The following is a 24410-nucleotide window of genomic DNA, read 5'->3' on the forward strand; positions in this document are numbered from 1 at the left end:
CGACGACGATGGTGGTGGCATCTTTTGGGGGTGGACGAAGAAAGAGCAGTAGACAGAATATTAGGGCTCTGCAAGACTAAGGGCAGGGGTGGTCCGGTGGGCGGCTCCTCGCCGGAGTTTAGAGAAGAGAAGACGGGGGCTGGAATTTGAGGTAAAACGACGTCGTTTTACCCCCAACTAAACGACGTCGTTTTGGTTTCCGTCCAGCGGCGCCATGTCATATTTCAGGTGACTGAAAAGTGCCATGTCAGCACTCTATTTGGGGTTTTCTCAAAACCATGGCAAAATTGATCAATTGGTTAAGTTCTGGGAAAATTTGATAAAAAAAAAAGTTCATGGCAAACTTGGAAATCGACCAAAAGTTCATGATTTTTCGTGTAATTAACCCAAATATATACTACAAATTGTATTTTAATATTATATAGATATAGATATATAGGACCTAATAGTAAAAACAGGACTGTAACTTATCAATATTTTCAGAAAGAGGATTATATATTACGAAATTTATAAATAAGGACTATATGTTACGGAATTTGAAAATGAGAACTGTAACTTTCATTTTTTATAATTACGCTCCTATTTAACACATCAAAATAAGGACTATAGCTTTCATCACGGTCCAAAATAGGAGTATAAATGTAAAAAATGAAAGTTATAGTCCTCATTTTCAAATTTCGTAACATATATTCCTTATTTTCAAATTTCATAATATATAGTCATCTTTCTGAAAATATTGAAAGTTATAGTCTTGTTTTTACCATTAGGTCTAGATCTACAGATTAGATCCATTTTCATATCATCTTGCTCTTTATTTGTAGGGTTAATTATATTTTATGTCTCTAATTTTTAAGAATTTCTATAAAATAAAAATATCACTCAATTTTCATTTTAAATTCAAAATCTTCAATGTTCAAAGCTTTCAACAAAATATCCACAGTTTTCAGCACATTTCAAAAAATTTCAACATTCATCGTTTTCCAAAAAGTCTTGCTATAAAAAATTTGACAACGAAATGATGAATCATCTCGTCGAATTCTTAGATGATTTTTTTTTTTCAATGTATCCAATAAAACGACGTCGTTCCCTTTTACCAATGAATTTAGCAAGGTGACTCGTAGTTCAGCTCCAAAAGTTGTACAACAAGAAGTTATTTTTTTAAAAATATTGAAAGTCAGAGGCTTTGATAAAAAATTAAAGGTAAGGACATTTTGTGAAAAAATGTTAAAAGTTGGGGACAATCTAAAAATATTTTATGAAAAAACCTAAAAATTAGAGGGTTTTTAATAGAGATGAAAATTGAGGACCTTTTATGAAAAATATTGAAAATTAAGAAGTTTTTGATTAAAAAATAAAATTTGAAGCTATTTTGTAAAAAGATGATATTGAGTACAATCGAGTGTACCGTACAATCAGATTGCATCATCACTTAGACCATAACCCGCATCTTGATTCGAACTCATATTCTGACTCGAACCTTATAAATAATATTGGATCAATTTGATTGTACGGTATACTCGATTGTACCTAAATTTTTGTGTTTTGTAAAAACGTTGAAAAATGTTACAGAAGGCATGATTAATCTTTTTTATATTACCATAATGGTAGTAGTGATTTAAAAAATTTATGCAATCGCGCTATAGTACCGAAGATGTTAACTTATAATGATAACATTAAATATAAGTGATTTAATTTTTCATTTTTTCTAATATCATCAATTTTAAGTTAGGAAGACCCTATTCGTTAACTATTTATAACCCATCATTCTAAATATTTCAATAACTTCACTATTTTTTTATTTAATTTTATTTAGTGGAAAATAATTTCTCATCACATGTCTCACTGAGAACTCTAGGAGTTCACATAAAGTCATTTTGCAGTTTTCGACACAGTCGATGAAACTTGAAAGCACACAGATTTAGTCAGATTAATTTCTTGTCGCCCAAACAAAACCTTAATTTCCAATCTCATCTAAATCAACGGCTCTAAATAGCACCAACCTCCTCTACAAATACACGCCCATTTTCTTCTCCGCCTTCTATATCGTCAAAAGCATCACTCTACCCTTTTCTCTCTACTTTAAACCTCTCTCTCGCTCTAGATCTAATTTATCTCCGAAATGGCCACTATCAAGAGCATCAAGGCCCGTCAGATCTTCGACAGTCGTGGCAATCCTACAGTCGAGGTGCGTTCACTACCATCTTCTGCTTAATTTTCACATATCTTTGTGGATCTATTTCATGTTCATCTTGAAGTAATACTAACTTATGTTAGATTGATTGGTTTAATACATAAACTTTAATATTGTCATGCATCAGTTGTTTTTGTTTGTAGTGATAATGTTTGGTTGTGTGGACTAACTGTAGGTTGATGTGCTTACATCCAATGGAGTGTTTGCTAGAGCTGCCGTTCCTAGTGGCGCATCCACTGGTAAGATCTGAATCCTTGCGCTTATTTAATTTTATTATATCCCCAAATGATTTATCCGGACTCTTGAACATTAATTATATACGAAAACGATACTTTAAGGGGGTTTTATTGAAATTGTTTAGTTTGATTCTTTTACTAGATGAACTCCTCTATTTTCTTAGACTTCTCCTGATGTTTTCGTACGATGCTTTGTTCAACAGTATTTGATGCGGATTTTGTTTTTTTAAGTTCTCTTTCAGTAACTTGATGTCGATGATCTGTGTTTGTTACATGATATAATCATAGTTAGTAGTGCAACTGCCTGCTGAATAAAAGTCTGCGACACTCTTTAGATGATGCTTTTATTGATTTTAATTTATTTAAATCTTATTTTAGGAATTTATGAGGCTCTTGAACTGAGGGATGGAGGATCCGACTACCTCGGCAAGGGTGTCTCAAAGGTCAGTGTTCGCTGTGTATTTGTCTATAGATGTGTTTTCCATGAGAAATCTGATTGCAACTTAATTTTTTTGATGTTCTGGTGTGTTTTGTTAGGCTGTTAACAACGTCAACAGTATCATTGCACCTGCCCTTGTTGGAAAGGTTTGTTTTCCTTGACTCGTTACAGGATGAAACTGTCTTGTGAATTTAGTGACATTACTGAACCGATGGTGATTCCTTTTTATTTTTTTATTTTTCAGGACCCAACAGATCAAACTGGCATTGATAATTTCATGGTTCACCAACTTGATGGAACACAGAATGAGTGGGGTTGGTGCAAGCAAAAGGTATCCTAGTGTATCTATTTATTTGTTGGTGTTTTCCTCTTTTCTTTTCTTGGGGTAATATATTAATTGGATGATAAAACTGTTATTCTGAAGCTTGGAGCAAACGCTATTCTTGCGGTGTCCCTCGCTGTCTGCAAAGCTGGAGCTGCTGTCCTCAATATTCCTCTGTACAAGGTATACGGGATGTACATCAGTATTTTTGGGTTGACATGTCTTTTCTGCTGTGTGTTTCTAGCATGATCAAACCATTGAATCCTTGAATTATTCAACTTCCAACATTAATATTTTCCAGATTTGTTGCTGAATATGATTTCTAGTACCTACTATGTTCTGTTTGATTAGATAACTGACATGATTACTCTTTCTGCTATCAGCACATTGCCAACCTAGCTGGTAACAAGAACATGGTGCTCCCTGTGCCTGCTTTCAATGTCATCAATGGTGGATCACATGCTGGAAACAAACTTGCCATGCAGGCATGTCTATGATGCAAGTTTGTTTGAATTGTCTTACTGCCATAATCAAATTCTGTCTCACTCAAAATAAACCTTTTTTCCTGCAGGAGTTCATGATTCTTCCTATTGGAGCTTCTTCCTTCAAGGAGGCCATGAAGATGGGTGTGGAAGTCTATCACCATTTGAAGGCAAGTTATATCTCTTGGTTCTCTGCCCCTCCGGGCTCCTACAACTCTGCCAATCAATTTCTGGAGCTATTTCTACCTTTAAAGTTTAATAGCTTTGGCTGCCTTGTTTTAGGAAAGATCTAGTATAGAAGTTACATTTTTTTCTTCTTGCATTTAGGGTGTTCTGAGTCTCTTTGTCTAAAAATAAGTTAATTTTTGAAGTCTCTAGTGTATAAGTCTCTCTTGAATTTTCTAATCAATGTCGTGAACCTATTCTGTTTATAATATCAGACCTGAACTTTGATTTCAGGCTGTTATTAAGAAGAAATATGGACAGGATGCCACTAATGTTGGTGATGAGGGTGGTTTTGCTCCTAACATTCAGGTATCATATACTACTTTGGATGGCATTGCTTCTTCATTTCTTTTGTGTCATAGAATATTTACATTTTCAACATTACTGCTATTTACAGGAGAACAAGGAGGGTCTTGAACTGCTGAAGACAGCTATTGCCAAAGCAGGTTATACTGATAAAGTGAGTTCTTATTTCTGCATTACTGACTCCTGTATTGTGTTTCTTCTTTTAGCTGCATTAACCTGTTAAATGGTATTGATGCTGCAATTATTTATTCCTTCTTCCTAGGTTGTTATTGGAATGGATGTTGCTGCATCTGAATTTTATGGAGAAGACAAGACTTATGATTTGAACTTCAAGGAAGAGGCAAGTTAACTACACTGCAATTTCATAGAATTAGAATACGTGTTGTCTGTAGCTTTTCTATTCTCACATTCATCGCTTTGTCCCTGCAGAACAACAATGGGAAAGATAAGATCTCCGGCAACCAACTCAAGGATCTCTACAAGTCATTTGTGTCCGAGTACCCTATTGTGTCAATTGAAGATCCATTTGACCAGGATGACTGGGAGCACTATGCCAAAATGACTGCAGAATGTGGTACTCAAGTGCAGATTGTGGGAGACGATCTCCTTGTCACCAACCCAAAGGTGATTGGCAATCTGAATTGTAGTTTATGTTACTTTTTGCTGGGTCAAGGACTTTGTTGAAATTTATATTTTGAATTCTTACTTTGCTGGTTATTTACATCTGCAGAGAGTTGAGAAGGCAATCAAGGAGAAGAGCTGCAATGCCCTTCTTCTTAAGGTATGGCTACATTTTCTGCAATCACCCAATCAATGGAGCCTCTTATGATCCTTATTCCTTAGTAGTAGTAAATTTATACATCTTGTTGATTCCAGGTTAACCAAATTGGATCTGTGACTGAGAGTATTGAAGCTGTAAAAATGTCGAAGCATGCTGGATGGGGTGTGATGACCAGCCACCGCAGGTATGATATTTTGGATGTTTGTATGTATTGTGGTCGAAATTGTATTGAGAGATACTCAAAAACTTTCATTCTCAATGCAGTGGGGAAACCGAAGACACTTTCATTGCTGATCTTGCTGTTGGATTGTCCACGGTAATTCTCGTTGTAAACTTTGTACAGTTACTCATTTTATCCACTGTAATATACCTGTGCTGAAATCTATTACATCGCTTCATCTGTCAGGGCCAAATTAAGACTGGAGCACCTTGCAGATCCGAACGTCTTGCAAAATACAACCAGGCAAGGATCTGATATTCATAACCTTTTATTTCTCTCTTGTTTGGTTTTCTTATCCGGTCAAATAAACAAAGTGGTATCTTGGGTGCAGCTGCTGAGGATTGAGGAGGAACTTGGTTCAGAAGCAGTGTATGCAGGAGCCAACTTCCGCACACCCGTTGCTCCCTACTAGACACTTATAAATTCAATGGAGGCGTGACTGCGGCTTTAAATAATGTCTCGTAGAACTTGCTATGTTTTGGGAAATTGAAGACGTTTGAATAATCGAAATTTTTGGTTTTAGACCTTTAGCGAGTCTTGCACTGAAACTCTTCACGCTGAGGCTTGAGCATGTTGTAAAATCTCACATTGAAATTCTCTTCCAGAGTTCGGGAATGCCGTGTTTTTCATCTTATGAACTAACCTTCCTATTTTATTGTGTTTGTTTCTTGGCTGTTGGTATGCTAACGAAGATCAAGAATGTTTTTCCTTAGATAAAGAGACTATACTCCTTAGAGTGAAAATAAAGAATTAAAAATTGACAAAATTTTATTTTATAAAAGAGGAGGGATTTAACAGGTGATTTTTTTTTTATAATTTATCTTCTTTTAATAAATTTACAATGTGAACACGCACAATAGAAAGTTTTTGTGTAATCAATTTACTTTGAAATGAAACACATAATAGAAAGATTTTTTTTAAAGAGTTATTGCCGGAAAATACATATAGTTTGTCAATTTTCTAGTTTATAACATGACTTTATAATTTGATCAGAAAATACATCAATTTTCAATTTAATCGCAATTATAACATGACTTTATAGTCTGACAAGAAAATTCACCAAGTTTCAATTTATTCTCAATTATAACATGATCTTATTTAGATTATTTTTCATCACAGATGTATTAATATTTATTGTATTTATATAAAATATTATTAATTAATTGATTAATTTAAGTTAGATGATTAATTATTTCATAATATATATATATATATATATATATATATATATGTGTGTGTGTGTGTGTGTGTGATTTTAATATTATATTAATATATTACATATATAATAAGTATTTATTTATTTAAATTATGAAATTATAAAATATTAGGACCAATAAATAATTTAGGTACATATATAATAGAAACTATGTTAAAAAGTAAATAATATTATTTATTATTTACATATAGATGTATATTTATCAAATATATATGTATATATGTATATATATAGTATATTGTGAGATGAAAAGAAAATTAAAAATATTTAATGTATTAAACTTTGATATTATTATACTAAATTAATTACAATGTCATGTTATAATTGAGAATAAATTGAAACTTTGTGTATTTTCTTGTCAGACTATAAAGTCATGTTTTAATTGCGATTAAATTGAAAATTGATGTATTTTCTGATCAAATTATAAAGTCATGTTATAAATCAAAAAATTGACAAACTATATGTATTTTCCGGCAATAATCCTTTTTTTAAATCCCAAATAACTAGCTATGCTATTCCGAACACAAAGTGATGCTAGGTGGCGGCCTACGGCAATTCAGATTTTCAAATTAAAGGCCGTGAGTAGTAACTTTATGTGACACCAAATGAAAAGGTGGAATTAGCATGTGGGGGTCGGGGTTACGTCTGGAAAATATATTGAAAACTGGGGTTGTAAACGAGTCGAGCTGAATATTAGTAGGCTTAAATTCAGTTCGTTTAAATATTTGGGTATTCGAGCTTGGCTCGAGCTTGATTTGAGCTTTTTATCTTGTTGATCGAGTTTGGCTTGTCACCCACTTATCAAGTTCGAGCTCGGTTCGAGCTTGGCTCGGGTGATGTTTGATAGAATTCGAGTTTGAGCTTGAGCTCAACTTGTCAGATGTTCGTATATATGATGTTCAAGCTCAAATTCGTTATAAATCTAGGAAAGGCTTCTTAACTAATTTCTTACTGGAGCTTGAGTTCGAATCGTTTAAGGCTCGTGCACTAACTCGATTGAAAAGCTCAACTGAAAGTTTGTGAATAAACTCGCAAATATGTTCGCGAACAATCGAATCCGCATATGTTCAGGAGCTCAACGAGCCGAGTACTGTTCGGCTCGATAAAAATCTCAAGCTCGAAATCAGGCTCGAGCTTGGTTCATTTACTATCGAATCAAGTTCCGAATGAGCTTTTTTTTAATCGAATCTTGAATAACTTGCGAGTAGCTCTGTTCGTTTACAGCCCTATTGAAAACTCGACACGTCATACTCGGTGTTAGCGGTGAGCATAATTCTTCAAGACTGGAAAATTAAATCAATCAAATCAAAATTTTAAATTTGGTTCGGTAATTCGGTTAATTTAGTTAAAATCGAATTAAATTTTTGTATTTAGGTAATTGGTTAGATATAATTTTATTTTACCAAATTACCAATAACCGAATTATATGTATATCATATTATATTATATTTATTTATTTTTCTAATATTTAAATTTTAACCCTGATAGCCTTAGAGCATCCGCAATGGGCTTACTTGATAGTGATTGTGTTATTGAGTAGGTAGTGCTGCATTGGGGTTACTTGATAGCCTACTTGATAACAACATTAGTTTTGATTTTTATGTTTTTCATTTAAATTTAATTGCATAATTTAAATAACATATTTTTCTAATAGTTAAATACGCCATTAAACATAAAATTTTAAAACACCTAAAACATAAAAAAAAATACATAAAAATTAACAACACCTAAAACATCATATTACCCCATCATTAAAATTACATAATTAAAATCCTAGTCTAGACCACGACGCCTGAGCACGTCGGCGACCATGGACGCGTGCAATGCCCTTTGTGCGTCCGTCATGTGCGTCGTATCCGCGTTCAGGAGCTGCATATCGAGCTCCCTCTCCTTGATATCGTTCATCCGCTGGTACTGGGCGGTGAATGCCCTCATCTGCTGGTCGGACCTGTCCAACCTCTCCACTATTTTCGGTGGAGGCTCCGAGCTCGTATGCGACGCTGATGCCTTCCATTTCCCTTTTGCCGCCTTCGTCGCCTTGTTGCCAATGGGCCGGGAAGAAGAGGTCTCCTCGCCCGACGCCGAGGTGGTGAAGCCGCCCTCTTCCGTAGTCTTTGTCCTCTTGGAGGCATGCACGTCTCCAAGGAGGTACATCGACTTGAACTTGGGATTGTTCCGGAGAACTTTCCACGGGTTCCAAAAATTGAATGCGGCCTTCTGTGGGCTTCGAATCTTGAAGAGGGTTTGGGCCTTGTCACGAAGCATATCATCCGAATGACCGGAGGGCCAATTGTTGCGCGTCTCCACCCAAATAGCTTCCCAGAGACGCACATCCGCTGCTACTCGGGCCTAGTGGCCTTGAAGTTGTCGGATCTTAAAGTCGACGCCGATGATGGGGTTCACACGTGCGCGGATCCGGCCCCAATACGCCTCCCCCTTCTGATCCGTCCCACGGATGGCGTCGTTGGTCTCCTCCGCCCAAACTTGGACGATAAGATCCGTATGCTCGGGAAGGTAAGTATGACGGATCCTTACTTCCTTGTCGTGCTTGATTTTGGTGGCCATTTCCTTTCTCCGGCCGCCCTTCTTTGGTTTGGAGGCACTCTGCTCTGCACTGACCGGTTCCTCCTCGGGTGGGGTCTCCTCCAAGTTGATTCCTCCCATATCGGGGTGATAATCGGGGCACCAATTAGGATCATAGAAAGGGTTGTGTGGATCCATGAAGGAAGAAAATTCTTGAAGAGAAATGGAGGAGAAGAAAATTGGAGAAGAAGAGATGTGAAGAAGAATGGAGGAGATGGGGTTTTTTAAAGAGGAGAAGAAGAAAAAAAAAATGAAAACGGTCGGTCAAAGCACGCATATCGAGGAAAACCAGTCAAAATTTGAATTTAAAATTCAAATTTCTCTATTTTTTTAATTAAGGCGCGTGCATTGCACTCGCCTTCCCTCTCCACCCGATCGAGCATACTCGAAGGCTCGAGTAATGCTCGAGTACCGCACGTCCGCAACGCACATACACGAAGGCAACGCCTTACTCGAGTAAGCACTCGAGTAAGGCGTTGCCGATGCTCTTACTTAAAAAAGCCTATTTGAAAGATATTGAGTGTTAGCTTGCTTTATTATTTGTTTGTAATTCAGAAGTTGAAACTTTGGATGATATTGACTATGTTGTGTTGCTGGTAACAATGTATTTTAAACTTTGAAGATTACGATATTTTGAACTATTTACTTTTATTTGTTGAATTGGGATATTTGTTGTTATTGGAGTTCAATGAATTGTGACAGTTTACAACTTATATAGTATTTGCTTAAGTAATTTATTTGTTAATATAACACACTTTTTGTTTAATATTTAATAAATTTTTTTAAAAAAATAGGAATAATCAAAATAATTATTCGATTATTTCGGTTAATTCAATTCGATAACCGAAATAAATTTGGTTTGATTTGGATATCATTTTCAAAAGTTCGGTAATTCGGGTTTGGATATATTTTTTTGTCCATACCCGACCGAATTACTGGATACTCATCTCTACTTAATGTGTTGGAGAAATGGAAAAACATGCTTTACCTATAAAATGAGAGGGAAAAAAGGGTAAAGGTTTAAAAATTGGTGGCGATTAATTAAGAAGCTAATGGACGATTAATTCAATTTTCATGTATTTATTTTAAATTTTACATAGACTGTGGCATATTTCTCCTTAATTTTACATAATTGCCATTCAAATAGATTTGAAATCATTTCAAAAAAATTCCTTTTAAATATAGCATAGATATACAATATTACAATTAACTAATAATATAGTTATTGTATATAACGATGATTGATGTTATAAAATAAATTACATTTAACTTGTAATATTAATATAGCTAATTACTACTATAATATATAAATATATAAGGATGAGTTACAAAGTTATAACTTATATAATGTATATTGTATATAGTATATATGTTATTTATTCTATATAAAAAAGTATAAACATACAAGCACGAGTTACATAATTATATTATATAGAATTGTAATTATAAGAAGCGGTTTTTGTATTAGTCATGCAAAATAGTGAAAATTAATAGTTGTTCCTTAAATATAATTTTAATAAAATAATAGTCAATTTTTAGTGTTTTCGATGAAATTACCCCGTCACTTCTTTCTTATGCGTAAAGAAACAAAAACTCTCTCTATTTTCCTTACTTTTGGACTTCATCTCTCTTCGAAATCCTTGTTCCCCCGCCGCATCTCCACCATTGCTTTATCTGTCCTTTTCTTTCTCTCTTTCTTCTTTCTCACTGCTCTCTATTCGACAAGCCCTTTTCTCTCTCTCTCCCCGATGAGTTCCAGAAGTTGCAGATCTACGAGAGTTATGAGATGCAAATCCAAATCTAAGATATGTCGTATCAAGGCGCCAATGATGCCATTAGCACCACCATTCGTGCTAGGAGAGAGAGAGGAAAACAATCTCCAACCATTCCAGGAATCACCTTCGCTGCCGAACGACACATTTACATTCTCGTAAAGTGGTACGAAAAAAATCAATTCATATCATTCGTTCTAGGAGGTTACATAAAACATACTCCAGCCGGAGGAGGATTCACCTTTGCCTCTGAACGATGACTTCTTTTTACTTCTTAAGTGAAAATAAAGATTTAGTACACGAATTTAGCTAGATATTTCAGATTTCGAGTAATTTTGTATTGATTTGCTCATATGATTTAATATTTGTAATTATATTTGCTGGTAAATGAATAAAATATTGATTCGAATTTTCTTCTTTGATTATAGTTGGATTTATTAGAACAAACTGCAAGTCTGTTATTTTTTACTACTCCAATTTTATGGCATGCATGATTCAAAATGACATATTCGTGCCATTTGTCTCAAGTGCTGACGCGGCAAACCTTGTCACGAATAGTACAAAATAACATATTCGTACCATTCATCACAACTTCTGGCGCGACTAACCTTGGAACGAATGGTATGAAGTGCGAAATGACCTACTTGTGCCAACACTAGCATAAAAGACCTTGCATGAATTTTTGGGAAAATTCTATATTTTAATTAATGTCAAAACCCAATAAAGTTAACCCTGATTATGACCAAAATCAACTAAAGGATCAGAAAGTTCCTAGTTGAAATGTAGTATGCTAAAACCTAAGCCTAAGCAGAAAAGACTTAGATAAATTATATGAAGAAGTTTAAAGCTGCTAAAATCCTAGCTGATGATGAAACTGCAAAGGAAAACCAGTAAATGATCCAACTGAAGGAGAACCAGACTGATGAAGCAATCCCAGTCTGAAGGATTAGCAGACAGTTAAGCTAATCATGTTCGTGCTAGACCACCAACACGATGACTCTACTGCACTGAAACACGAACTGATGGAAGCATCAGTTTACTCACGCTGGCCGATTGAATGATACAAAGCTGGCACGTGCTCAGATTCACTTATGCCACGTCAGCCCTAAAGTCAATAAGCTTACAACGAAGTCAATCTTTAAAACGTATAGAGCCATTATGTACATTTAATGTTACAAAGTTCGTATTAAATGTGAATCCCACTTTTTAGAAAAATGCAAAATGATGTTTGCCAATATCAACATCAATGAACAGATGTGCAAGTCCAGCTATCACAGTCATTCCTTGATACAAATGAGAAGATTTCAACAGACACCATACTAGATTTTGAAGAAAGCTCTCTCCAGCGGCTCTATTCAAATTCTTGTCTATATATATGATTGAAGCTCAAAATACGCAAGGTGGTGGGGAACCTATGTGGTGAATCTCCGACATTGCTGTGTTCATTCAAATTCCAATATTCATGGTTAACCTTTCGAGAACAACAATAGCCCCAAAAATAAACTTGTTCTTCACTGTAAAATGCCAAGTTCAAACTTGAGCATATATTAGAAGTTCTTAAACTAAGTGTTCTTCATTGTAAACCTCCTAAGCCTAGATCTGAACACACTGATCCTTTCAACTATTTTTAACTATAACAGTGTGTTCATTTAGTTGGAGAAAACCCTCATCTGTAACTCTCATTCATTGTAAAAGACAAGTGTAGAAGTGAAGAGAAGTTTGCAAGTAAGCTTCGAGTGAGAAATCTGAAAGTTGACGAAATAACGGTTGCTACTAGGAAATAATTGTTGGGTCCCCTGAGGGTTGAAAGGACAGGTGTATGGGGGGGGGGAGAGAGAGAGAGAGAATACACATGTAGGCTATTTTTGAATCAATGTTACTTAAAACAAACACCTTTGTACTAAAAGACAATTTTACTGATTTGAAAGTGCGAGCTTCAATTGACAAGAGGTGGCGACTGATACTGAAACAGAGGTTCAGTAGGTGACTTCAGTTAATCGAGCTGGTCAATTAACTTCAGTCCAATTAAGGTTTCAGCCGTAAGTAAAACAGAGTAGAGTACTTATTTAACTGACTATCGAAAGATTGATCAGTTAAACCTATAACTTTAACAACAGAATATTAAACTTTAGTGAAATAGCCTTGAAAGATTTTCTTCACAGAGAATCTCTCAGTTACTCTTTTCAGTTAGTCAGTATTATAGAAACAGAGATATGCACAAATACTGAATATAAAAGCAAATAAGAATACAAGGGATTTTTACGTGGTTCGAAAAATAACATTCCTACATCCACGGCCAGATGATCAATCTGAGTAAGACTCTGGGCATGTGCTTACGGGTGCATAGCAAACCTAACCACGATGCTTACGGGTGCAACACAAACCTATCTACAATGCTTACGGGTGCAAAGCAACCTATACTGATAAGGAAACACCTTTCAGCAACCAACTCACTGGGTTGGATTTACACACTTAGCTTGCGGGTGCTAAGCAACCTAACTGTTTAGTTTACTGGTACTAAACAACCACTGAGCTTGGTCTATGTCTCAAGCTCGATTACAAACACTCTTCTCGCTCTTTTGAAAAGGGGTATTGTAATATACCAACTAAGATTACTGAGTACAGAATATCAAGTAATCGGTAACTAGGCTAATGTTTTATCTAAGTGAAATTTCTAGTTACAATAAGAGAGTTTAGGTAATCAGTGAAACTGATTTTACAATATTTAAATCATCTCTTCATCGATTCAATGCTTAAGTAATATTAAGCTCTATTTGATTTTCTGATGCAGCTTCGTCATTGAGGATTGAATCGAAATCTTTTCTTTTCTTCTCTTCTCTCTCTCACTCTTTCTTGAGAACTCTTCTGAGCTATTTATAGGCATCTCTAAGGAATAGATCCGTTGGCGGAGATCTTCTTCTTCAAATCCTGTCATTGGGAGATAACGTCTCTTTTCTGGCTCAGGTACACTTATCTTTATTTCTTTTTGATGAATGGAGAGATGACCATCTTGTTCTTTGGTACGGATGCTGCAAGCTTTTATACAAAAGAAGAAACTCTGTCCTTCAAGGTCAATGCTTCTGCTTCTTTAAGTGTTGCAACATGTCTTGGAGGCTGTCCACGTGACCGAATGTCATGACTCGTGGATTCCTCAGTTGCTCCTGATGCAGTTTCCTTCAGTTGAGAGTTTTTAGTTGAGTCTGCATCTTTGGGTGTGTTCTGGACTTGTGTGCGTCCTTCAGTTGAGCAAGTCTTCAGTTGAGCTGACATCTTTAGTCATTTTGTATTCACTACCCAGTCTAGCACTCCAAGAAACTCAAACCACCATTAGGTAGAATGTGCCTTTCAGTGGTTTTGGTATCATCAAAACATGAGATTGGATATTCTTTCATTTCCCAACAATAACATATAGTCACAATCCGCGTAAATTGTCAATACAATATTGCATCTGCGTGATTGCTCAACAGTCATGGCCACGTAAACCATTTGATCAGTCTAAGTGAACTGACTGGTCAAACTAACTTGCAGCTATATAACAAGGAATATAAGGTTAAGAGATTCCTCTGTTTATTAGGATTGTGGATGTAGGAAGAGTTGCTCTGAACCATGTTAAATTACTTGTATACTGTATTTTATATTTTTACTTTAGTTTTGTTGTTCTTGTTTCAACTGTTTTGTAAACATCTCAACAAACTGAACACTAACTGATTGTGCTTTTAGTGTTGCTTTATTTGACAAACCTTTCAGCGTACTGACCACCTGCATTGGCATTTAGCATAAGTATGAAAACTGATCTTTATGTTTTATCAGTATAACTCAGGTCACTCATACTCAAACTGAACTCTACATGACAAAATATTGTCTCAGCGAGTACAAACCAGCATAATTATGCACATGCTTCAATTTCTATTCTAACTTACTCGCTGACAAGTAATCGATAGAGGAGCTAGGTAATCGATTATCTACTAGGCAGAAGTTTTTCTAAACAACAGTCAACATACATCAGTATGCTGATTTGCATCTTTCAAGCTGACACATTATCAGTCCACCTGCCTTAGAATACTCAAGTTGAAAAATAGCAAAGAAAAATTAAAAATGTTAACTGGTGTATTTCTTCTCCCCTTCCCTTTTCCCCCAAAAAATAAAAAAACTACACCAGTATATACCCGCACCGGGATCAACATGAATGATGCGAATAAGTCATTTCATACTATTTTCTCCTAACATTTGGCACGACAACAATGGGGATGAATGGTTTGAATATGGCATTTCGTACTGTTCGTTACAACACTTAGCGCGACAAACCTTGGCACTACAGGTGCGAAATGGAATATTCGTACTATTCCTCCCAACATTTGGCACAACGACACTTGAAACGAATATGTCATTTCGTACCATCTGTTCCAACAGTTGACAAGAACAGACATTGGGACGAATGGTACAAAATAAAATATTTATACCATTTGTCCCATGTGCTTGGGTGATAGAAAATTGAAATAACACGGAATAACACTAATTTGAAATAACAAAAATTCGAAACAACATTTTATTCATGTATCATTTTACAACAAATCAACTACAAATACAAGTACAAATCATACAAAATAAAATGAAATCGCGTAAATGTAACTGCCAGGACAAAATCTACAATGATTTGAAAAGGATGCCACCGACTACGCCGGTGAATCCTTGTTCTGGGCAAACATTTGTGTCGCGCATATGTCTGACAAGATAAATTTCGTACCATTCATGCCGCACCTATGTCTGACGGATCTCTACTGTTCTAACAATGGATGGTTCCAGTGGATAAATTTGGACCATCCATTCATCTGGCTGGCACAACAGATTTTGGTACGGATGATACAAATTTGTTACATTTGTTTCATATTTTCTTAGATTTGAATTTTCATTTCATAACTCTCGTTGATCTAGAACTCTTTGAACTCCTACCACTCATAGAACTCATATTTCATAGGATTCTACAGAAAATGATGTTGACGGAGGTGATGCTTTAATCGGAGAAAAGGCTATCGAAAATAGAGAGAGCTACTCGTCGAAGAGAGAGAGAGAAAGAGATAGCAACTTGACGGCTTGACATGAGAACTAAGGCTTTAGAGCGATCGAGGCACGATAAAGAAACTAGCTAGTGTTAGGTCCCGGGGGTCTCGAATAGGTGTATGGGGGGGGAATACACCTATGGGCTATTTTTACAAAATCCTCAATCAGAGGGATCTCAAGATAGAGATCTAAACAAAACTTTACACGCAAACAAAGACACCTGTTGACTGAAAATAGTTTTGACCAAACAGGGTTGACGACTGATACTGAAAGCTCTTCAGTAAGGAGTTATCAGTTAAGTTACTGGAACTTAACTGATGCACTTATGAGCTTCAGTTGAGTTTGCTAAAACAGAGATGATAACACTCTTCCTGACTATCAAAGGATAGATCAGTCAGACTGATATCATACGCAGCGGAAATTAAACTTAGTTTCGCAATAGCCTCGGTTGAGCACGTTGTTGGTCTTAGGTTTCTCTTTGCCGTTAATCAGTATTCAGTTTATCAATTGAAACAACACAAGTAGGAATGTAAAACTGAAAGCTGTAAACAACACAGAGACTTTTACGTGGTTAGGAAAAACCCTTTCCTACATCCACGGTCGGTTGATCAGACCAACAATTCACTCCGCAAGTGCTTAACAGGTGCACTGCAAACCAAACCGTGTGCTTGCCGGGTGCACACAAACGTACCACTGAAGAAAATCCTTCTTCAGTACCCACACTTCACTCGCGTCGGATTTCTCTTGCTTAGCACAACCCGCGCTAAGACTCTCAGAGTCAGATAACCCTTCTGAACTCCGAATCACTCAAAACACTCAAATCTTTCTTTTGGAAATGAGGTTTGAACGAGTGCCAACTATACTGCAAAGAACAAGTTATTTGTAGCAAGTTTGACCTTGGCTTCTGGGTAAACAGAGGTTTGCCTAAGGTCTAAGAGAATGTATGTAATCAGCAGTGACTGATTTTGGCTTTGGAATTCTCTTCTTCGATTCAAGCTTTGGGGAGTTTAAGCTTTAGGCTGAGTAGCAATTTCGGCATAGCTTCAGCTTATGTTGTTGAATCGGTGAAGGTTGAAGTGATCCTCGAGCGCTATTTGTAGGAGAATTCTTGAATAGATCCGTTGGCGTAGAACGTCCTCAAGATTTCTTTTGTTGGAGAGCAATTCAAATTTGGGCTGAGGCTTCAATCTTTGAGGTTCCTTGTCTGGTGGAAACGGCTCTCTTGAGGGACAGGAGATGTGACGTCTCTGATAAAGTGACCACCAAATAGGAATGACCTCTGCAGAGATAAGATCCTGAGATCTCTGCATTTAATGCGGCTGTACTCTTGTGAGTACGTGGCTTCCTTTGAACGTTGGAAGATCAGTCCGAGGAAGAATGTTCAACTGATACTTGACTTTAGTATCAGTCTGTGGCACGCATTAAGTAATCAGTTCCAAACTGATTCTTCAACTGATACTTCAGTTGGTATCTTCAGTCTTCAGTCTTCAGAACCGCAAACTAAATTAGAAACGAACTCTAACACTTGAGTTCAAAACAATTCTAGTCTATTACAATTACGACCTATGAATTTTGGTATCATCAAAACAAGGATTAGGATATTCCACAAGGTTCCCAACAGCTAGGATTTGAGAGAGAGAAAGAGAGAGTGAGAACAGAGATAAAAAAAATATTGTGTATTTTTAGTACTTACAACAGAGAAAGGCATGGGTAATTCCGTCCAAAACATTTAAAATTGGCTATAATTTATTGAAATAATGTTGAAAAGACAAGTATTGATTTCACTATCCCCAATGAATATTTCGCACTATTAACACTAATTATAATTATAATGATTGTTTTGGTATGAACTTGTGAGAGAGCTTAAGTTAAATGATGTTCAGTATGTATATATATTTTCAATAAATAAGTTATCGATATTATCGATCAAATTTTTGCATGAATAATATACCGTAATTTTGGTATAAAATCGAAAATTTTGATACACTGTGAAAGTGCAATATACTGAGATTTAATAAAATATACTACAAATGTACGATAAGTGTATTGTATAAAGTCTATAAGAAATTAAGGTATAGTTAATGGTGTGAAATTTCTCCATACCTAATATAAATATACGTAAAAAGGTATAGAGATATTTTAGTATACCCTATTTACCGATCCACGCTAGGTGGGGATGGGGAAGGAACGTTACAAATAAAATCGTGCGACTAAGATGTAAAATAACAATACTAACAGACTATCTATATAATATATAAAAGAGGAGTTTTTTTTTTTCTCTCAATTTTCTCCCTCTTTTTTTCTCTCTTTTTTCCTACCAATTTGCTCACTATTTTTATCCCTGTTTTGTTATATAGTTTACTCCCTTCGTCCACCAATTCGTGTCCTAGGGGGAGGGGCACGAATTTTACGAAAAAATGTATGTGTGGAGAAAGAGACACGACTTTTAAGAAAAAGTTATTATTTGTTAAGGAAATAGTTACTAAAAATAGATAAGACACAAATTGGTGGACGGACCAAAATAGAAATTAGGACACGAATTGGTGGACGGAGTGAGTAATTCTTTTCTAATCATTGTCAAATTTGATTAATGAAGAAATATTTAATATGCATTTTAAATTTAGGTTAGTGACAGAAATATTTAATATGGTATAAAAATCATAAAAAATGAGTTTAAAACGAATAATTTAGTGGACGGAGTGAGTAATTCTTTTCTAATCATTGTCAAATTTGATTAATGAAGAAATATTTAATATGCATTTTAAATTTAGGTTTGTGACAGAAATATTTAATATGGTATAAAAATCATAAAAAATGAGTTTAAAACGAATAATTTATGAAAACTTTAAAATATTTTATTTTCTCTCTCTTTGTTAAAATTTTACAACTTTTTATTTATGTTTGTGTATGAAAATATTTATTTATTTATTTATTATGACGTGTATACTCTGTAATAATAATGTACAACGTTAAATTTTATTATTAAATGATTTAAAATTATTTAATAACTTTAATTATCATTACACTTTGTATAAAGTTAAAAATTTACGTTCTTAAATTCAAAATTTTATTGAGTAATTGATGTTGATTATTTTATTTTATTTTATTTATAAAACATGTGTTGCATTTATTTATATTTTAATTTTGCTTAATATTTATACTTATTTAATCAAATATATCGTTTAATTTGGATATTCGTTGTGCATCGCACGGATGTGGCGTACTAGTTCAAGATAAAATTGGAGTTCCTTTTTTTGAAAAAAGAGAAGATCGAAAAAAAAAAATTGTAGAAGCTCGAACGATTGTTGAATATTTTGATGGTGCAAAGGTACTAACCTCTCTATACATATGCCATCTAATAAAAGATCGAAAAAAAAACAAATTACATTGCTCTAGTCTTCTAGACATAAAATGTTGAACAATGAAATAACAAATAATAATATTGGAAATATAATGCCAATAAGACCTAGCTCAAGTGATTGAGGCATTAATAGACTCTCATTTATCAGAGATCTTGGATTCAATCTTGTTTGTATGAGGGTAATTTTTTCATATTTGTATGGGTAATGTTCGGGTAGTGTTCTCCCTGTGTGTGATTATTTTCCACCTTTGGGTCCAATCTTGTCTGTATGAGGGGTAATTTTTTCATATTTGTATGGGTAGTGTTCGGGTAGTGTTCTTTCTGTGTGTGATTATTTTCCACCTTTGTTATGTGGTTAGTGGTTCCGCCCGCGTGTGGTTATTTTCCACTTTTGTGTGGTGCGGGTTGTTTACTTGTAATTATAAAGAAAAAAAAATTATTGGAAATATAATGTTTTAAAAAAATAAAATACAATGTTCTAAACATGAAATGTTATAATAATAATAATAATAATAATAATAATAATAATAATAATAATAATAATAATAATAATAATAATAATAATAATAATAATAATAACATTGGAATTACAATGTTTTCAAAATAAAATTATGCTAAAGAATGTTCTAGGTCCCACTGTTATTGTGAGTGGAAGTTTGTAGACCATAAAATTATGCTAAAGAATGTTCTAGGTCTCACTATTATTGTGAGTGGAAGTTTGTAGACCTTACTACTTCTATAAATGGAAGTGGAAACGATATCGCGGACGAAGGGAGTAGTATATTGGAATTATAACTATTTAAAAATAAAAATGAACACAAAGGGAGTAGTATATTGAAATTATAACTATTTAAAAATAGTATATTGGAATTATAACTATTTAAAAATAAAAATGAACACGAAGGAGTAGTATATTGGAATTATAACTATTTAAAAATAAAAATGAACACTGAAGTGCTGGCTATGGGGTTCGAACCCATGCGCACTTATGTGCAGAAGATCTTAAGTCTTCCCCCTTAACCTCTCGGGCAAACCAGCTGGATTGTTAGTAATTAACGTTGTACATATATAGAGAGGCGCCCCCCCACCCCCCACCCCCCTGCCAAAACATTTTAATCTGCAAACCCTAGAGCGGAGCTGAGTCTTTACAAACAAGCTTCTCTCTCTGGCACAGACAGAAGAAAGAAATCTGGAGAGAGAGAAAGATGGCGGAGCACTTGGCGTCGATATTCGGAACGGAGAAGGACAGGGTGAACTGCCCCTTCTACTTCAAGATCGGCGCGTGCAGGCACGGCGACCGGTGCTCGCGTCTGCACACGAAGCCCAGCATCAGCCCCACTCTGCTGCTCTCCAACATGTACCAACGCCCCGATATGATCACCCCCGGCGTCGACCCCCAGGGCCAGCCCATCGATCCCAAGAAGATCCAATCCCATTTCGAGGTTCTCTTTCTTTGCCTTCAATTAATTGGCCCAATGTTTCATTCGTATTATTGTTTTTTAAACTCAGCTGAGCGTTTAGTGATTTGTTGCCTAGCATATTGAAACTTTTAGGTTTCCAGTAGAAGCATCTTACTTGCACGATGATATATTTGTGTTGAATTTCTAGGGTTCCAGTGATTAGCTTAGAGGACCTGGATTGATTTTTCTAGTTTTGTTTTCACTTTGTTGTGGATAGGATTTCTACGAAGATTTGTTTCAGGAGCTGAGCAAATATGGTGATATCCAGAGCCTGAACATATGTGATAATTTGGCTGACCACATGGTTGGTAATGTTTACGTCCAGTTTAGGGAAGAAGACCAAGCGCAGAATGCGCTACAGAATCTTGTTGGAAGATCTTATGAAGGTTCGTCTTATTACAGTTTGTGCTTTTAGCTGAATTTGCAAAACATGAACTCTAAATATATCGAAAATACTAGGTTAAACTAGTGTTTTACTTGTGAAATGGGTATAAAATTCCTTTCCATTTGTTTTTTAGCCTTCATTGGGTTCTAGGTAGCTGTATCTGCAGTTTATTTGTATATCATAGATGATTATGAATTGCATAAGTTCGAAACAGTAGTCTTCAAGGTTTATAGATCTCCTTTTCCAAATTTATTTCTAGCTGTATACCCTGAGGAACATCCTAAATTTATAAGCTATGATCATAAAAAGTTGGGCTGAATGTGTTTTCTTTCGTGACTTGTCTTACAAATGACTATTTCCCAATATGTAAACCTAGTGTTAGTGGTATGTAATATTGTGGAGACTTCTTCAAACAAGTGCAATTTATTTTTGCTGCATCTTATTCTCCTGGAGAATGTCTTTATTCCATTTACTTTTGTCGGTGTCTGGAATGTTGAATTGATTTCCTGATTGGGCTTTTACCTTTGGTTTGAACTGACGTCAGATTACTTAAATTGAATGTTTCTAGGGCGACCTATCATTGCTGACTTCTCTCCTGTGACGGATTTCCGTGAGGCAACTTGTAGGCAATATGAAGAAAATGTATGTAATCGAGGTGGATACTGCAACTTCATGCATCTGAAAAAGATTAGCAGGTGTGCTTTGTCTCAATTTATTATTTCAATATATACATATATATATGTGTGTATATATATATATATAGGGCTGGGCTAAAATAAAAACACCATTTAAAATATAAAATATGAATTATTTTCAGTCCTTAGATCATCAAGATCTATATATAATTCGTTTGCCTCATTTATGATTGATGTATTTAATTTGCCTGTAGGGAACTGAGGCAGCAGTTGTTTCGGAAGGGTAGACGAAGGCATGACCGCAGTAGAAGCAGAAGCCGTAGTCCTCGTCCCCGTGGCTATGAGGAGCGTCATGGCTCTGGGAGAAGGGGTGGTGATAACCGTCACCATGATAGAGGCAGAAGACCTCGAAGCAGAAGCCCGGGTCGAAGGAGTGGCCGAAGCAGAAGTCCTGGGGGAAGGAGAAACAGGAGCCCAGTCAGAGAAAGCAGTGCGGAGAGAAGGGCCAAAATTGAACAGTGGAATAAGGAAAGGGAGAATCCTGAACCTGCTAGAGATCATAATAATAAACCCGAGGATGGTAACCATGGCTTTGAACATAATGATGGGCGTTCGCGTTCCTATGACGACAATCAGCGTCCAACAGAGCAAGGAAATGGAGATTATGACTTCTAAATGCTATGCAGTTAATCTTGGTTTGTCTCCTTACTTTGTTTGATTATTCCCCCTGTCATGTAGCTTCTGGCGCTAGACCATATACTCCTTTTACTCATTAACTACGTACTGCCGTGAGAAAAGGCTTACTGCCTATTTTCACTGTGCAGGTGCGGATAATTCACCATTTTCTCCCTTTCCTCCTTCCAAAGAAATAGCTATGTTTAGGAGGAATAGCAAATGAACACAGGCACTTGATTCAACATTTTTCTTTTAAACAGCCTAAAAATCCTAAAATTAGTTTTCAATTATGGGAATAGGCATGCATTCCAGCAAACGTTTGGTGAGGCCAATAATTATTCTAGGAAGAGGAAGCTGCTATAGAAATCTTAGCATGTCATGCACCCCCTTCCCCCTCCTCCAACCCACACACTTGGCAAACACTTCTTTTGCTGAATCCTGCATGACTAAACTGATCATATTATTATCAGTTGGTGGAGCAGGATCTGTTTTGTCTTTTCAGATAGAAATAACTTGGACTATGTTTCCTCAATTATCTGTGTTCACCTTAGAACTGTTGTTGTTCCTTGACTATGTTGCACTCCCCCCACCCCCACCTCAATCCTCCCAACCAATTCCTGGGGTGACTAATATAATAAACAGGTAAGCGTCCTTTTTTCTAATCACCTATCGATGTGAAGCTGAAGGATAATCCCGTTTTAATATTTGATCATTTAATACAGTTTTTTCAAGTTGTGCAGGGCCGGATACTCCTGCTGGGGCATGGTCTTTTTTGTAGCAGCTTATGTTAATATTTGTATACAGGTTGGCCAGTTTTGACTGCAGAAAAGATTGCAAGATGCAGCCAATATATGTGATGGCTGAGGATTAAGTTCTTGTGATATCAATTCGACACAGAAATGAAGTGGCTTCTTCAGAGCGACTGTCGTGCTGTGTTTAGTTTTTAGAATTTCAAGCAGCAGTTCTTACTCAGGCAATGATTTCCCTTATCTTTAGAAGATTATTGTTTCCTTTTTTTCTTCCTTTTGGATTCCTTAAGGTGTGTAATATTGAAACTCTTACATTCATCCTTCTGTTGTGACTAAATTGAATCGTGCTTTCACCGTATTGTTAGTATTGTGAAAACTTGGGCAACCAAGTTATTTTGGTATTCTTTTTTTCTTTCGTGAGTGTTTTTTTATGTGAACTGTTTTTTCAGTGAATTTCCTTATTTCGATAGTTTGTGGCACATGACAACATAAACTGTATGTAAAGTTGGTAATATGGATTTACACCATTAATTTGTTGTGAATTCAATTATCTGAAGAATATCTGTTCAAAAGAAAGTCTTTCCTCTGTTCGAAGGAAAACCTGCCTCGAATCAAGTTGCACCACCAACGTATACTGAAAATGCTCTATCAAGATAAATTAACAGTAGTATTAATCTATCAACCAAAATTCTAACAGAGGATTTCACCGCGTCACACACACTGATGCGTGTCTAACTACAAATTTAAACGAGTTAATGATGACATTTTAGTAAAACTCATCTGTCGGGCAAAATTGTAGAAGATACTTTTAGAGTGTATTCTCTTTGTGGTGCGTTTACTTTGATGGATAAATTTATCATTGAAAAAGAAGGGATAACAAAAATTTATGCCTTTAAATGTCACATTTCTTTTCCAACATTTGACACAAAAGAGAAACTCGTCATTTTTCCTTTCTTATTTTCACTTCAAGGATGAATAATATCATAGAAAAAATAGGGATATTTCAATTTTAATGTGATAATATTATCACTCCTTGAAGTGAAAAAGAAGAAATGGAAAATGATGATTCTCTTTTGTAAAAAATGAGGGAAAAGGAAATGAGACATTTGAAATCATAAATTATTAGTATCCCTCAATTTTTTCATAATAAATTTATCCATAAAAAATAACACAACCTTAAAAATTAATATGTTCAAATTTTTCATAATAAATTTATCCATAACAAAGAACACGGCCTTATAGATTAATTTGTTCAAAAGAAAATCGGCCCTCTAATCATAGGAGGCAATTGAAGATTAATCTAGATAAATTGAA

The 24410-nt window shown here is 35.4% G+C and overlaps 2 protein-coding genes and 1 non-coding gene across 6 annotated transcripts; 2 read left to right on the forward strand and 1 right to left on the reverse strand.

The window, feature by feature from the left end:
• The first annotated feature begins 1866 nt into the window (after positions 1–1866).
• On the forward strand, positions 1867–5836 carry LOC130997935 (enolase). Its single transcript, XM_057923369.1, has 17 exons — positions 1867–2185; positions 2367–2430; positions 2806–2870; positions 2965–3012; positions 3111–3197; positions 3291–3371; positions 3572–3673; positions 3760–3840; positions 4130–4204; positions 4293–4355; positions 4464–4541; positions 4631–4825; positions 4932–4982; positions 5078–5166; positions 5247–5298; positions 5389–5445; positions 5534–5836. Exons 1-17 carry the CDS (start codon positions 2120–2122, stop codon positions 5612–5614), a joined length of 1335 nt encoding a protein of 444 aa, XP_057779352.1. The 5' UTR covers positions 1867–2119; the 3' UTR covers positions 5615–5836.
• Positions 5837–20147: 14311 nt separating this feature from the next.
• TRNAL-UAA (transfer RNA leucine (anticodon UAA)) lies at positions 20148–20230 on the reverse strand. Its single transcript has one exon. It is a non-coding gene; the product is annotated as a tRNA-Leu (tRNA).
• A 72-nt stretch (positions 20231–20302) lies between these two features.
• On the forward strand, positions 20303–23497 carry LOC130997936 (splicing factor U2af small subunit B-like). 4 transcript variants are annotated; one of them, XR_009093258.1, is made up of 6 exons: positions 20328–20634; positions 20870–21038; positions 21606–21732; positions 21927–22367; positions 22497–22989; positions 23088–23497. XR_009093258.1 is itself a non-coding variant. In XM_057923370.1 (5 exons), exons 1-4 carry the CDS (start codon positions 20398–20400, stop codon positions 22345–22347), a joined length of 954 nt encoding a protein of 317 aa, XP_057779353.1. In that variant the 5' UTR covers positions 20303–20397; the 3' UTR covers positions 22348–22367; positions 23152–23497. The 4 variants fall into 4 exon arrangements, 3 of the variants coding, with proteins under 3 accessions (XP_057779353.1, XP_057779354.1, XP_057779355.1); XM_057923370.1 differs by lacking the exon at positions 22497–22989 and having other exon boundaries at positions 20303–20634; positions 23152–23497; XM_057923371.1 differs by having other exon boundaries at positions 22497–23497.
• Positions 23498–24410: the final 913 nt, after the last annotated feature.

The sequence above is a fragment of the Salvia miltiorrhiza genome, chromosome 8 (assembly GCF_028751815.1).
Source record: "Salvia miltiorrhiza cultivar Shanhuang (shh) chromosome 8, IMPLAD_Smil_shh, whole genome shotgun sequence".
NCBI lineage: Eukaryota > Viridiplantae > Streptophyta > Magnoliopsida > Lamiales > Lamiaceae > Salvia > Salvia miltiorrhiza.